Genomic DNA, 16,591 nt, shown 5'->3' on the forward strand with positions numbered 1-16,591 from the left:
TGGAATCAAGATTGCTGGGAGAAATATCAATAACCTCAGATATGCAGATTACACCACTCTTATGGCAGAAAGTGAAGAGGAACTAAAAAGCCTCGTGATGAAAGTGAAAGTGGAGAGTGGAAAAGTTGGCTTAAAGCTCAACATTCAGAAAACGACGATCATGGCATCTGGTCCCACCACTTCATGGGAAATAGATGGGGAAACAGTGGAAACAGTGTCAGACTTTATTTTTCTGGGCTCCAAAATCACTGCAGATGGTGACTGCAGCCATGAAATTAAAAGACACTTACTCCTTGGAAGGAAAGTTATGACCAACCTAGATAGCATATTCAAAAGCAGAGACATTACTTTGCCAACAAAGGTCCGTCTAGTCAAGGCTATGGTTTTTCCCGTGGTCATGTATGGATGTGAGAGTTGGACTGTGAAGAAGGCTGAGCGCCGAAGAATTGAAGTTTTTGAACTGTGGTGTTGGAGAAGACTCTTGAGAGTCCCTTGGACTGCAAGGAGATCCAACCAGTCCATTCTGAAGGAGATCAGCCCTGGGATTTCTTTGGAAGGAATGATGCTAAAGCTGAAACTCCAGTGCTTTGGCCACCTCGTGCGAAGAGTTGACTCATTGGAAAAGACTCTGATGCTGGGAGGGATTGGGGGCAGGAGGAGAAGGAGACGACAGAGGATGAGATAGCTGGATGGCATCACTGACTCGATGGACGTGAGTCTCAGTGAACTCCGGGAGTTGGTGATGGACAGGGAGGCCTGGCATGCTGTGATTCATGGGGTTGCAAAGAGTCGGACATGACTGAGCGGCTGATCTGATCTGAAGAATGGTGGCAAATGACTGAAACTCAAGTCAAAGTAACTTATATAAAAATAAATAAATAAACTAGAAAAAATACATAAAAAAATAAAGGGAGGGGGGAAATGTATTGGTTGAAGTGATGAAACAATTGTTACCTCCTGCCTTTTTACTGTTTTTGACTCTCAGCTTTGATTTTTCTCCATAGAAAAATAATTTTCTAGCAGACTTTTCCCTCATGACAGCAAAAGATGACTCCTAGAAGCTTTGGGCTTGTACTAAGATATTAAATGACAGGGAGAGATGCATTTTCTCCTACTGTTCTCCTTATTTCTTCCTCAGAGATGTTGATTGTCTTTGCTGTATCTAGATGGATGGTGTTTTCTGATTGGCTAGGCCTGGATCATTTGTCCAGCTTCAATGGGCGGGGGCAGTAAGATGCAGTAAGATCAAACCCACATGAACCTCCTGATCTAAATAAGATTTTTATAGAACTTGGATGGAGTGGTTTCCAAAGGGATGTTAAGCAGGCAAAATCAAAACAAACAAATGTATGCACATTACTGTTAGATGGTATATAACTAGGAATAATTAGTTTATAGCATCATATGTGTTTAATTTGTGTTTTCCAGATTATTGCAAATCATCATATGCAGTCTATTTCTTTTGCTTCTGGAGGGGATCCGGTAAGTATGAATTCATTAAAGTTCTTTTTTTTATAAGAGTTAAAATAAATTTCTATGTAAAGTATGTTAGCCACTACCTGTCTTTTCCAAATATCTTTTTACGGTTCGTGAATAGCTATATGTAGCAGGCAGTGAAAAATTTGGTTCTGACAAAAGATTTCCTGTCACTGATTTTGTAAATACTTGGATTAGTGGATAAACTAATAATACTCCATTGTGTTACTAGCCATGGAGTTATCATCTGAGAAGCTTCTTGTAGATAACATCAAATTCATAAAAAACAAGTATGTTATACATCTGTCGATGGTCCTCCCTCAGAATTTTTCAACATAGAGTTCCTGGCAGATCCTCCCAATCAGTTGGGTTTGGCACATGAGGGGAAGCCTATTTGCCATTCTGGCCAGCAGCCAAGGCAACTAATCTAATCCAAAATGAGCAACTAAGTTTTCAGAAACTCATGCAGGGAATGTTGAGCTGGGGAGAGAAACCTATTGTTTCAACCAAGAGGCCACGTGATGCTCAATTGTCATGAATTGTGCAGGTCTGAGTCGGTGCTTTCCCTCCAAGCATTCTCTGCAGAGTAGAGGGTCATTCCTGGACCTCCAACTACATCATTTCTAGATCAGAGCAAAAGGAGATGGGCATTGAAGCGAGGAAGCCTGTGACCGACCAAGAAACACATCTGTTTAAACCGAGGGAGCAAGAGAAGGATTTTGCTTCTCTGTGACATTATGACATTTTTCTTGTACCTACAAATGTGCAGGGATTTTACCTGATCTTGCTGCTGCTGCTAAGTCGCTTCAGTCGTATCTGACTCTGTGCGACCCCATAGACGGCAGCCCACCAGGCTCCCCCATCCCTGGGATTCTCCAGGCAAGAACACTGGAGTGGGTTGCCATTTCCTTCTCCAATGCATGAAAGTGAAAAGTCAAAGTGAAGTCTCTCAATTGTGTCCGACTCTTAGCGACCCCATGGACTGCAGCCCACCAGGCTCCTCCATCCATGGAATTTTCCAGGCAAGGGTACTGGAGTGGGGTGCCACTGCCTTCTCCTGATCTTACACCCAGTCAAAAATCTGCTTATAACTATCCCCAGCTCCTCTCTATCCACCCGCCATCCAACCTTATAATCTGACCTCAACATCGACACCAAGGGATATGTTTGGTAGCAGAGAGCATCAACTTCCAGAACTGTCACTTCTCTTCCTAACCCTCTATGACTCGACCATCCACGAAGGAACTTGAACACTTTTGTAAAGCACTGTAAAGTAATGAGTTCTGTAAGAGCAGTGGGAAGAATAATTATTGCCGTTTGCCTTAAATTTCCCTTTTCAAGTTTTAAATGTCGCTATCATTTAAAAATTGGTATGAAAATCCTCATTTACCCTAGACATGCCCTGCACGGTGTCTATCATAGTTCTCCAGAATCCTGATTCTTTTTAGACTGTCTTCATGTGCCTTTAGTTCTTTAAACCAGCCAAAGCATTGCCGCTACCAAAGATAGTAAAGAATTTGTAGCTACTGTGGGAAAGTTTGTACCTACTGAATTGAGTGGCACCTCTGTGTTTTCTACAGGTGGAGAGAAAATCTGCTGATTTTACATAGAAAATGGGTGACCAGAGCCTTGGCATTAGAGGTTCCCCCAAGTGAAGCTTTACCCTCAGGTCAGGAAGGCAAAATGGTGGAGTGCCAGGCTCTGGAGTCAAGTAGACTTGAGTTACTTACACTCTCTTAAGTTTCAGGGCCCTCTTCTGTAAAATGGGAAACGATCCCCCTTGCCTCAAAGTGTTGTGAGAATTAAGTGAAATGGTGCATGTAAACTGCTAGCATAGTGCCTGGCACAGAGTGATAAGAGATAACTGTCACCAATATTGCTAATACATGTCTATACCCTCTTAGGACAGTGTCTGAGATAATATACAGCTTCACGGCTAATTGAGTCCAAGGGTTTGGAAGCTAAAAGTCTCCATGACCTAATGTGGTACCTTCTTCCTAGCAGATTCCCTCCAAAGTTTCAAAAATACTGAGTGTTCCTTCTCACCTCTTGACCTTGCTCGCCCTCACTTTTATTCCCTTCTCAAAAACAATTTACTTGTCTCCCTTCAGTCAGCCCTGAAGACAGTTCTGGGTGATGCTTTTGTATCTGTATATACTTTCTCCATCTCAAGAATGCATTATGAGTATGAGAAAATGAAATATACTTCTTATATTTCCTCCCATTGTTTGTGCTTTTAACACTCTTTAAATTCTCCCAAATATTTACAGTTATGGAATTTTAAGAGATTCTTTTGAACATGAGGAAACTGAGGCCTGGAAATATAAGAAGTGTATTTAATTTTCTCATGCTCACAATGCATTCTTGAGACCTCTTTCCCATCCACTAAGACAGCAGACAACATTGCAAGCATCATACCACCTCTTCAACTTTAAAATGAGCAGCCAAGCCCCCACAATTGTGTCTTTGCTTTTAAATTTATATAATATAAAGCTCATTGGCACAACCTTATTTATATATAAGATATTTCAAATCTTTTGTCTTTTTGTATAAGAGAGATTTACTTAGGTATGTGTTATTTTTCAAAATAACTGAAGGCAAGTTATACTGACCCTGAGATCCGTTTCCTGTATGATTCACTGTGGGTTATTAAGTGATTGTCCTTGAGGGTATTACAAACATAGACTTTTATTTCCTGCTGGTTGATTTCATCTTCCCTCTAGAGAGTCATACTTCTAATCTGCAAATGGCATTCTGTGTATTTTTTTCTGAGAACTGAGATAACAAAAAGCATCTTTAATTATTAAAATCTTATCATTCATCAGCATACCGTTTTCAATAAAAGTCAAAATTACCAAGTAGCTTTTTGTTTGTTTTTACAAAGCCAGCAGCACATCTCTCTTTTTTAAACATAAGTTGAAATGGTGCTGTTATATCTTCTTTTTAACTGTTTTTATTTTTATACAATTATTAAAGGTAAATTTCATTTACAGTTATTATAAAATATTGGCTGTATTCCCTATGTTATACAATACATCCTTAAGCCTATTTAAACCCTAGAATTTGTACCTCCTCTCCCCCTCCCCTGTGTTCTCTCCTGCTCTGGTTACCACTAGTTTGAAGCGCATCTTTTGGAATTCCTTAGGATTTTTGTGGGTTCTCTATTTCAAAAATGATCTCTTCTTTCTATATATTGATCAAATAAATGCCTTTTATTTTTACTATATTATTCCTTAAGTTGCGCTGCATAAAAGCAAGCTAACCACCACAAAACCATGTCTCTTTAATCAGCTTATTTTCTGATCTACATGGTATCTGTTTGGACAACTGGGAAATCATGCTGTAACATCCTAGTTTATGACATAAACTTTGTGATTACATAACCCCTGGTATTTCAACTTTCAACACAGGAGAGCAATGGTCCCTAACCATTTTAAAAGAATATTTGTCCTTACACAGTCCCTGCCTACATTCTCTTTTATTCTTAGTGATATTGTCTGCCTCTACATTTTTAATCTTCAGATTCTCTCCCCAAGGGGCAGAGAAGGTAGACTCTACAATTGCTAAGTATATATTATGTATTTGGTTATGTTTCCTTCTCGGATGCTATCCTTTGTTCTTTAAACAGAAACCTTAGTATCAGTCTTTGCCTGAATATCATACCCTAAATGTACTCTTTTATTTTTCACTAGTACAATCCGTTCGTTTTAAATGCAATCATTTTCCCTTTTTTATAGGATACTACAGACTATGTTGCCTACGTAGCTAAAGATCCAGTTAATCAACGAGGTATGGAAAGCAACTTCTAGATTTTCCTAAGAGTTGGTATATACCAACTTTTGAAAGTAACAAGCAATTATTTTCAATATGTAAAGTGATGAGTATTGCTAGAGTGTATTGGGAGTCTAGAAATATTATGTAAATATGTGTTTGAAATAAATAGCCCTGCCAGCAGAGCAAAGGAGAAAAAATTATAGGTGAGATTTCAATCCCTTCAACCAAAAGTCTTATCATCTATTTGCATAAACAAAAGGGAAGCTGTTTCAGTAAGGATAGATGGGCTGGCTGCCACATCCCCAGTGGACAAATGAATTGCACACAAGACCCAAATCAGTGAGGTCATGGGCCTGTAGTTGCCTTGGCAAGTGTGTGCATGTGTGTGTTTATAGGTGTTAAGCCTGTGCCTTGCTGTTCAAGAGCCTGGCATGCCACTCTGAGTGTCTGGCTTTTTCTCATCTTTTAGATCTCAGTTTTAATGTCTCTTCTTCAAAAAGACCTTCTTTGACTGATAGCATCTACCGTCTCCAGTAGTTTATGCCACTCTGCTGGGTTATAGTACTTTGTTTCTCTTTCTACTGACACTTATCCTACATTTTTATTATTTTAGTTACTCACTTGTTTGTGTGTTTAGTGTCTGTCCTTTCTGCTAAAAGCTACTGGAGGGCAGGAACTTGTTTCCCTTACTGTTGTTTCCCAAGCACTCATCACAATGCCTTGCAGGTGGTGATGATCAGTAACTATTTTTGTTGAATGACAGAGTGAGTGGAAGAGTGAGTTGATGAGTTGTCTCATCCCAGAATTTAGTAAGATTGCCTAAGAAACTCACCTGCCAGCCACATTTTGTGTCCAGGGCCTGAAGTTAGGCCATTGGGCCTCTGTAGACAGACATGCTGAGTGTTGCTTCTCATCCCTGACTCTGGGATATTCAGACTCATTTTAGGGACGAGTGTTAGGTTGCCTCCCTTCCTAGAGCCTATTAGTTGAGCAGTACCCTTTATCACCTCAGGGTGGAGTTTGCCCCCAAACATTCATCAAGTATATATGGAGTGGAATTTGGAAATTCAAAGAGCTATAAAAACATGAGGCAAAAATGCATGTGCTGTTCTGGGGAGCACGCTGGTGGCTCAGTGGTAAAAAATCTGCCTGCCAAAGCAAGAAATGCGGGTTCAATCCCTGGGAAGATGGCTTGGAGAAGGAAATGGCAATCTACTCCCAATACTTCAGTATTCTTGCCTGGGAAATCCCATGGACAGAGGTTGGCAGGCTACAGTCCATGGAGTCACAAAAGAGTTGGACACGGCTTAGCAACTAAACAACAACAACAAATACTGGGGAGCAGGTGAATAAACACACTCAATAGGGTGCAGATTGTGCATGAAGGGGGAAAAAAGTCAAAAAAGGACATCTAGACGGCAGATAGGAGAGAGCTAATAAGTAGAGACAATCTTATGAGCAGATGGGTGGAAAAAGCAGTTCACGAAGCAGGTATTTAGGAAGATCCATTTGGCAGCAGGGTGCAGTGGATGGATTCAGGGAGGGGGCAGGTCCATTTTTAAACTATCATGATCGTCAAAAATGAAATTGTGAGGACCACCTGCTGGCACAGTACCCGGCACAGCGTAGATGCTCAGTAAATGTGGCCCAAGACAGCATGACTCGATGAAATCGAAACGGGCTATAAATACTATGCAATACTCCTTTAAAATAGACTCTAAACTACATAATAAAGAATGGATATTGCTCAAACAGTAGATGGGAGAGACAGGAACTAGTGAAGGAAGGGGAGTAGGAATAGAACATAACAAAGGATACCAGAAGAGCAACCTCTTTTAATCAAGCCTGAGCTTCCCTGAAGTTGTTGTTGTTTAGTCACTAAGTTGTGTCCAACTCTTTGTGACCCCATGGATTTAGCTCACTAGGCTCCTCTGTCCATGGGATTTCCCAGGCAAGACTACTGGAGTGGGTTGTCATTCCTTTCTCCAGGGGATCTTCCCAACCCAGGGATTGAACCTGCGTCTCCTGCATTGGCAGGTGGATTCTTTACCACTGAACCACCACTGAAGCCCTCTCTAAAGAATGGAAGTAGGCTATTTTGGGGAAGGTCTCTGAACAACAAATCCCTTTCTTTCAACCTGAAAAGGACAGGGTGAAAGGAAGAACAAATAGATCAAGAACTCTAGATATTTAGTAATTTTGCCATCAGTCACTGAATATCTCAGGCATGTCCTTGCTGTTCAGCAGAAGGGGTTCAAAGATTATGCTTGTTACTGAGGGTAATGGCTTGGCAGGATCCACATGCTTGCTGATCTCCTCGCTTGCTTAAGTGAAATAAAGCAGAGAGAATACGATGCAACTCATTCACTTTGAAATCTGGTACCTGAGTAGTTCATCGGAGCCGAGCTGCTAGAAGGAATTCAGGGGGATCCTGGCTCGAGGATTCTGCAAAGGCTTTTATGAGAACTGTTGACTGAGCTCATGGATGGATTTCAGAGTAAGAAGAGAATGGACTCAGAAACTCTTCATATAGAGGTTTCAGTGTTTTCTTTCTTTAGTCCCAGCCCAGGTATAAGAAATAAGAAAGATGCTGGAGTCAGACAGGCTGGACAGGAATCATAATTCTTCCCCCATCACACTGTAGTCCTCAGCCAAGTTGTTTCACATCCTAAACTTCAGTTTCTTTCTTTCTTTTTTATAAAAGAATTATTTTTAATTGGGGGAAAATAGCTTTACAATGTTGTGTTGGTTTGTGCTGTGCAACAGCACATCAGCCATAATTATACATACATTACCTCCCTCTTGAACCTTCCTCCCCTCCCCTCAGCCTACCCTCCTAGGTAGTAATAACATCTACTTGCTAACATTGTTGAGAGGAGTAACAGATAATACTGAGAAAGCACCATTTCCTTTCCTGTTCTGTCTTCTTCAGAAAATAGGTCCGTCTGATAGCTAGATGACTTAGAAACATAATGTGATTTTCTTGGGCAAAACAGTATCTCCTCATGACGTTCTGCTCCTTTTCTTGGCCCCGGCCCCTTCTCTTGTGTACCTTCTCTGCGAGAAGCCATTCTGTTTTCAGCATCCCCACTGTTTGCACAGCCCTCAAGTGTTAAATCTTTTCCCCTCACCTGTGCCTCTGGACTTTAATTTCTGCACAGAGGTACTGACATAGCTCTTGAGTCCACAAATAATTATTAATCACATACTAATACACCAGAGGCTGAGGTAATCATTGTAGAAGAAAAATAATGACTGGCCACCATGGGTTCATCATCATGGGGGAGAGAAACAGAGCCTGTTCAGTGTGCAGAAGAGGGGAGCATGGGAACAGTGCCTGGAGCCTGCCAGGTGCTCAGGTAGGCTTTGTACAGTAAGTGTATAAAGGCACAAGTGGAATGAGAGCTTAGGGCTGTGGGTTTGGGCAGTGGGTAAAGGTGGGCTGCCAAGAAAGCTAAGAGTAGTAGAGGAGCCATGGCTGAAAGGGAAGAAACAGACTGTCAAGGCTTAGAATGCCAGCCAGAAGGTTACTGGGGGCTGTTGAAGATTTTGAGCTTTATAAAGAATTATTCTGGTTTCTGCCATTTTACTAAAATTATAAAATGATAACTTTTCTTTGAGGGCAGGAAAGTGGTCCGGAATTGTGGAGTTCAGTTTAGAGGACATCTCACTGGTCCTGGGCAGGGCTGATGCTCTAAACTACATGGGCGGTAGAAGGGACAGTCTGGACAAAATTGTGAAGTAATAGTTCTTGGGAGCTCTTTAGATAAAGAAATTTAGATAAAGCTATTTAGATAAAGAAATAGAAATCGGGTGATCTCGAGGACTTAATGAGATATTGTATTTAATGCATGTATCTCAATGCCTGGCTCATTATAAGTATGCAATAAACGATAGCCATTATTATTATTATTGTCCTGAGTGATTTGAAGTGGCTTGCCAGTGAAAAAACAGGCATTTTTACAAATAGGAAAAACAATCCAATGGAGAAAGAAGAACAAAAAAAAGTTATTGTATATTTTGTGCTCACCACATGCCAGGCATTGTCAGGAATACTTTCTGCATGGTCTCCTTTCATCCTCACAACAGTCCTATGAAGTAGATATTAATGTTACTGCTTTTTTAAAGAAGCAAGCTCTGGGATTGAAAAGGTAGTTTTACTAAACTCACCCAGCCAGTAAGCACCTGGACCAACTTCAGGTCTGGAGCACACACAAAGAAGATTACCGGGCACCAAGAAACATAAAAGAAAACCAGAAAACTTACTAGCAAGCAAAGAAACACAAATTATAAATAGATATCATATTTGTCTTTTATAAAAAGGTAAAATGTGATTTGGAGTTGTAGTATCTCCTGAACACATCTGGTAGGAGTGTAGATCCAAATGTTTCAGAAAGCATACTGAAAATTTGCATCAAAACTTTAAAAAGTGTAAACTCTTTCAAAAAATAACTGTTTATTTCTGGCTGTGCTAGGTCTTTGTTGCTGCATGCAGGCTCTTCTCTAGTTGCCTCGAGCTGAGGCTACTCAGGCTGCTCCTTGTGGAGGCATCTCGTTGCTGAGTGCGGGCTCCAGCGTGCTCGGACTTCAGCATTTGCAGCGTGTGCCCTCAGCATGTGGCTCCCTGGCTCTAGAGTGCAGGCTCAGTAGTTGTGGGGCACAGGCTTAGTTGCTCCGCAGCATGTGGGATCTTTCCCGATCAGGGATTGAACCGGTGTCTCCTGCATTGGAAAGCAGATTCTTTACTACTGAGCCATTAGTGAAGCCTGTGTAAACAGTTTTGAATCAGCAATTTCACTTCTAAGGAAATGAGACATGTACAAAGATTAAGCGATAAAGGTCACTGGTGGCTCAACAGTAAAGAATCTGCCTGCAGTGTCGGAGATGCAGGAGATGTGAGTTCAATCTCTGCGTCCAGAAGATCCCCTGGAAGAAGGCATAGTAACCTTCCAGTATTCTTGCCTGTAGAATCTCATGGACAGAGGAGTCTGGCGGGCTGCAGTCCATAGGGGCACAAAGAGTCTGATAGCAAATTATTTAAATGAATCCATAGGCTGTTCTACCATGCGGCAATTAATGTTATTAAGTAAGAGTGTTTTGAGTTTACCTAGTGACCAATACAGCTTATCCCTGTAATTGCTGTAAATGAAGAATCGCTTCACTTCTTACTTTAAATGTGTGCGGTGCAGGACAGGTTGAATATTTTCTCTGAATCTAGTCTGTGAAGAGGTCCTGGTTTACCTGGACTACCTGGATATAGGCATGTCCTGGTCCTGACTCTATATAAAGAAAGCAAAAAACAAAACAAAAATACAAAAAGAACCCTGTAAAACCAATTTAAATGAGCCCAATTATGTATGTTTATGTTTATGGCTCTAAAATATATGTGCTACTGTCCTGGTGACATTGATAAACTGTGGTCTGACAGCTGGCTAGTTGCTTCAGACTGATTTCTTCCTAAGGGCTGGTAGACTCTATGCTTCAGTCCCATAGCACCATCTGGTGGGTGATCTGAGAAGCTGCACTTTTGAATTTCTGCTGCTGCTGCTGCTAAGTCGCTTCCGTCGTGTCCGACTCTGCGCGACCCCATAGACGGCAGCCCACCAGGCTCCCCCGTCCCTGGGATTCTCCAGGCAAGAACACTGGAGTGGGTTGCCATTTCCTTCTCCAATGCCTGAAAGTGAAAAGTGAAAGTGAAGTCGCCCAGTCGTGTCCGACTCTTCGCGACCCCATGGACGGCAGCCCACCAGGCTCCTCTGCCCATGGGATTTTCCAGGCAAGAGTACTGGAGTGGGGTGCCATTGCCTTATGAACAACAAAAGCAAAACTGGTCTATTTAAGCATAAAGCATTAAAGAAGGGTCTGTTATTCTCTAAGAATTGTTCTAGCCTCTTGTCCATGACTATGCAGTTAGGAAACCAAATGAAAAAGAAGAATATGAATCCAAGATTCTTTTACATCCCACTTAATAGAGTACCTGATACTCAAGAATAGAATTGTAGGTCTGTTTACAGACAGATTATTCTTTTCATTTCACAATGAAAAAAACCCAAGTCTGTGTTTAATTCAGACATGGAGGTCAAAGCTCAGGCCCCCCGCATCACTGGAAAGTCAAATTGTTTTTGGGAGAATTGGGATTTTCTATATGCTTGTTTTTCTTCCTTCTCATTAGCTAAAGATTGAGAAATTCTTGACCAAGCTGGTGCTTATCTGAGTTTTCGGAGATGGGTCCAGCAATGTGAATTGGGCATATTTGTATGTGATTCAAAACCCATTCCTGTCTAGGTCATGACCAACCTAAAAAAGAACAAAGAGCATTTTCACAGAGCAGCATATAAGTGGCAACAAAAGCACCATCAAAATGTGTGTGCTCCCGAAAGTGGCGAGGCTGCACCAAGAACTTGCACAGGGTCAGGCATCGTGTCCAGCTGTTCCTTTCCTGGAGATAGGCGCCACTGTTTTTTCTTCTCTTTCTGTTTAATCTTTAAAAAGTAATATGACAGTAACACTGTTATCCAAAGGAGAGTAAAAATTCGTGTTGGTAAGCATCAGCCCAGGAAAAGGACCAAAGCCTCAAGTATCAGAATCAGAAAAGTTGGGAGAAATAAAACGTTTTGGTAGTACATGAGAAGCGGTAGAGGACAGTTGGTGGGTTTGGGTCATTCATTCATTTCTGTATGCCCACATGCCTTGCCCTGTTCCTCGGAGAGTTTAAAGTACTATAATCAAGGGAGGACAGGATTTCTGTAAAGCAGGAAGGGACTTCAGAGATCATGCAATGCCCTGTCTTGGCAGGTGAGGGCCTGGGTGTAGCATACCTTATTCACATAGACCGTGGTATAATTAGCCTGCATCTTATCACAGAGTTCTTTCAGCCACTGTCGTTTTCTCATCCCTCTCATGGGAGATAAACTTTGGTTTTTCTTATTTATCTATTTATTTACGGTTGAATTTCACACCTCTCCCACTATCTTTTCCATCTTTATCTCAAGACATCTTGTTTATCCTAAGAGAAAGTAAAATTACATAAATTTTTCCATTTTGATTTTTTTTAATATTTGTTTTTAATTGTTGATGATTGCTTTACAATATTGGTTTTATTTCTGGCCTTGACTTCATTTTTAATTGGACCAGGAATTTATGAGATGAAAAAAATAATTCAAGTGAGTTACCTTTTTTTAACCACAGTGCAACACAACTATTTTTGGGCTTAACCAAAGGACACATGTCCAAGGGCACTTTATAGGTTTAAGGATGTGAAACCTAACCAGGAAGGAGGAGACCATTTCCACAAATGACCCAAGCGGTCATTTGTACCACTCAGTGGTCATGAAACCTTCCCCGTGATAGGGGCTCACTGCCAGTCTCACTTCATAGAACTGAAGATGATTTCTCACAGCAGTTATGGGTGTGATTCAGAGAAATCAATATTAATTCATTCAATACATACTTTTAAAACAGCTGCAGTGTACTAGTCACTGCGTGACGCTAGTGTGGAGAAAAGAAGGGGGCAATATACAATGGCAATCTGAAAACAGACCAAACATTTTCCTTTGGTAAGAAGGCTATTAATGTATAGACATTGTTAATCGGGTTTTCAAAGCTGTAATGAGCTCCTAAGTCTATTTCAAGATCCAGGTTGCTTCTTGAAAGGGGCAACCTTACAAGAAGTGATCAATAACCCTTTTGGAGATTTGCCATCTTAGCATTGTTTGATTTAGTAATACCATCCCTTGCCTACACACACACAAATGTCCCTTCCAGAAGTTCAGAGACATAAATTCCTTAAGTAAATGTCCAGCTAATTCTGAAATGAGAATTGTCTGATATTCCTTGAGATGATTATCAATATAAAGCCAGGAAACCACTGTAGGTTCTACCATAACCTACTGTTATAGGTTCTGCAAATCCAGTTAGGCATGAATGAATTTTGTGAAAGTGTTGGTTGCTCAGTTGTGTCTGACTCTTTGTGACCCCATGGACTGTAGCCTGCTAGGCTCCGCTGTCCATGGGATTCTCCAGGCAAGAATACTGGAGTGGGTTGCCATTTCCTTCTTCAGGGGATCTTCCTGACCCAGGGATTGAACCTGGGTCTCCTGCATTACAGGCTGATTCTTTACCATGTGAGGCACCAGGGCTTGATTGAATTTTATTTTACTTTAAATAAATATAAAATCCTTCTCAAGACTACTCAGAGCCTAAAAACATGCCTTCATCACAATAGGTATCCGCCTTTCCTCAGGTATGTATCCCTTTTAGTAAAATGTTCCAGTATTGTTCCCACAGTCCTGTTTCACAGCTTCCTTTTTATTTAATCTAATTCCCTAGGTACCTACTTAAGTCATTCCTGTTCTCAGAAAATAGCTGACAGTTTTTACAACATTCTTGTATATATTGAACAATTATCAAACTTTTCCCTCATTCCTCAATTCTTCAGGCTATACAGACCAATGTATTTTTGAAAATCTTCTCATGAAACTTATTACCGTATCTTGTCATCTTTATGGTTTTAAGCCATCCTTAAAACTGAACTGAAAACTGAACTGAAATTCAGTTCAGTCGTATATTAAGGCCCTGAGCACAATACTATACTCTCATCAAGGCAACCGACATTCCATGTTATGGGGAGATTAATGTATGGTCCCCTGAACACAAGCTTTGGTTTTTACTTAGCAGTAGCAGATTTGCTAATTCGCCTGTGATGTTCTGTCAGCTGCCCCCTCCACAATTTAATTCTTTAATTTGCTGGTGATAGCTAGCCCTTTGTAGTAACAGCTTTTTAGAGCAAGTATCTATAAAAATTTTAATATCCTTTGATGATATCAGTCTTCATGAAATCTTGATTTGCTTATTGGATATAGTTCTTTAGTAGGATTTCAAAGACAGGGATTACCACACCATCAGTGATTTCGAGTAGCAATGACAGGGCAAAGGGATGGCTAGAGGAAAGGGTAGTCTAAAGCCCCTGTCTTCACCAGCCGCTCACCCCCCATTTGTGAGGGGTGCATTTAGAAAGTTATTTTGTTTCCAGTCATCGTAGAGTACCATGCAAAGACGGCAGCAGGCATCGTCTTATCAGGTTGTTGCCCTAAAATCATCTTTTGTATTGAATTCTAGAGCTCAACACGGAACATGAATCACATTGTTAGTCAAGATCAGTCTGCTTTTATTAAAGTGTGAGCCCCAAATACCTGTCTTAAGACTGGAATTTATAAGTGTTTTGAAGTATTTCATTGTAAAATGCGAGTGTTTCTTCTCTTTGATGCATATAAAATATGAGGTATGTGATTTCAGAGCTGCAGAAAACTTGGAAACCTACTTCCTTTTATTTACCAGTTCATGTTCTGGAAGTATTTCAACTTTATAAAATCTTCTCTTACTGAAAATTTATTGTAATTTTTTGGTATGTCCTCTTGCAGCCTGCCACATACTGGAATGCCGCAATGGAATGGCCCAGGACGTCATAAGTACCATAGGACAGGCTTTCGAACTCCGGTTTAAACAGTATTTGAAAAATCCTTCTTTGAATACTTCTTGTGAAAGGTCAGCCAGGAATTCTCTGATTATTTGACTTAACCATACTTTGTTTTGTTTTAAAATTAGTATGGCATTTAAAATGGACTAGTGAAATTAGTAATTTCTTATTTACCAATAGATACAGTTTCCTTACAAACTAATAGTAACATTTTTACTCTTCTTCCTTTCTTATTTGTCTAGATATTTCCTCTTGCTTTGTAATAGAATTAGAGGAAACACTAAAAGTGAGAAGGGGTTGACCCTGTTTCTCTGATGTTATACAGAGCTCTGAAATAATTAGGTAGTGTCATGAAATGAGCAAAAAGAAATTTCTCAGGTTTGTGTCAACCCCAGATCCCTTGCATATCAGTTAAAAGAATTAAGAAAGAACAAAATCCTAAGAATCAAATGTGTGTAGCAGGAACTCCTGTTTGCTGGTGTGTAGTGCAGATAGCTCAGCCCCAGACCAAGGGGTAGAGCACGACGTGACCCAGGGCTCGGGTTGCCCTGTCTGCAGCACAGAAAGTCCGCAGTGAAAGCTGAACCCTTTCAGGCCTGTCAGACTCCACCACGTGTGGAATGCATTGAGGTCCCTGGCTTGCAGAATTCATACCCAAGAAATAAAATTCTTGGACACTTGTAAATGCATTTCTGGAACCCCCCCCAATTTATCATTTTGTGTATCAACAAACACCAGACTTGGAGATCTCCTCTCAGAGGTGGTTTAGCACAGCAAAGAAGAGGGGCTACCAGCAGGCTTGATGTTGACTTTTTTTCTAGGGTGGCTCCTGCATTTTAGTGCTGTCTTTTCATTGACGTGTAATGAACCCAACAAAGCTGTGGGTTGTCAGTGGAGTCAACTCAGTCCAAATGGACTTGATTTATTTTTTTCTCATAAGAAACTTTGACTAATTCCAGTTTGGAAGAAAAATCTGTTTTCTTGTGTGTGTGTGTGTGTGTGTGTGTGTGTGTGTTTTCGCTCTATTTCTTAAAAACAATGCATGTTTACATGAATCTACCCGCTTGCCACATATGGTTCTAATATTTCTTTATGAATCACATATACTCCAAGATTTGTGCAGACAAGATAGCTGGCCATAGCTCTTTTATTTATTTTTTTTTTTCTCATCTTGGTTTATAGTAAACTGAGCCAGGCCCTCTGCTCAGTATCTAAATTTTCTTTGAGCAAAAGTATTTCCGAAATGCTACAGTGAAAGTGGGCTGAAGAATTCAGGGAAAACTTTGTATTTTTATTCGATTGACAAAAACAACTTACATTCAGGAAGTTAGTATATATAAATGTATATGTACATATTTTATCACTGAGAGGGGATGTGAAAACATCACCCATGGCATTTTTTGTTGGCTTACCGCACTTTGATTGTCTACAGAAAGCTAAACAATTCAGCCATCTGGTTGCTTCTCTCCAGATGTTTGACATCACTTAAGCACAGCTATACTCTTAAAGCACGAAAAGTTTTTCAGGGTGATTTGCATGATTCTGACCTCTCTGCATCCCCTACAGCATATGAATTCCCACCCAGCCTCTTGGGGATCCTTTTTTGCCTTACAGTGAGGAGGTGCCTGTGGATGGCCATGCTGAGGAGAGAGAAGATCATGAGTATTATAATGAAATCCCGGGGAAGCAGCCGCCTGCAGGTGGTGTTTCAGATGTGCGGATCAAAGTTCAAGTCACAGAGCAAATGGCTTACTGCCCCATACGGTGTGAAAAGCTGTGCTATTTGGTAAGTAATAGTTCATTGCTATTGTAGTTAACAATACAGTCCTGTCCTATCACTGAGCTTAATTTGAGGATTTCCAAATG

General features: G+C 40.7%; 1 protein-coding gene across 2 annotated transcripts in view; it reads left to right on the forward strand.

Annotated features, from left to right (window-relative positions):
- Positions 1–16,591, forward strand: part of SHC4 (SHC adaptor protein 4) — a 136,906-nt gene that overhangs the window by 93,344 nt on the left and 26,971 nt on the right. For both annotated transcript variants that reach the window (XM_027554058.1, XM_027554057.1), the window contains exons 5-8: positions 1,429–1,482; positions 5,214–5,265; positions 14,670–14,793; positions 16,340–16,511. In XM_027554058.1, coding sequence (XP_027409859.1) covers positions 1,429–1,482; positions 5,214–5,265; positions 14,670–14,793; positions 16,340–16,511 — 402 coding nt within the window. The remainder of the gene's footprint in view (positions 1–1,428; positions 1,483–5,213; positions 5,266–14,669; positions 14,794–16,339; positions 16,512–16,591) is intronic.

The sequence above is a fragment of the Bos indicus x Bos taurus genome, chromosome 10 (genome assembly GCF_003369695.1).
Source record: "Bos indicus x Bos taurus breed Angus x Brahman F1 hybrid chromosome 10, Bos_hybrid_MaternalHap_v2.0, whole genome shotgun sequence".
Lineage (NCBI taxonomy): Eukaryota > Metazoa > Chordata > Mammalia > Artiodactyla > Bovidae > Bos > Bos indicus x Bos taurus.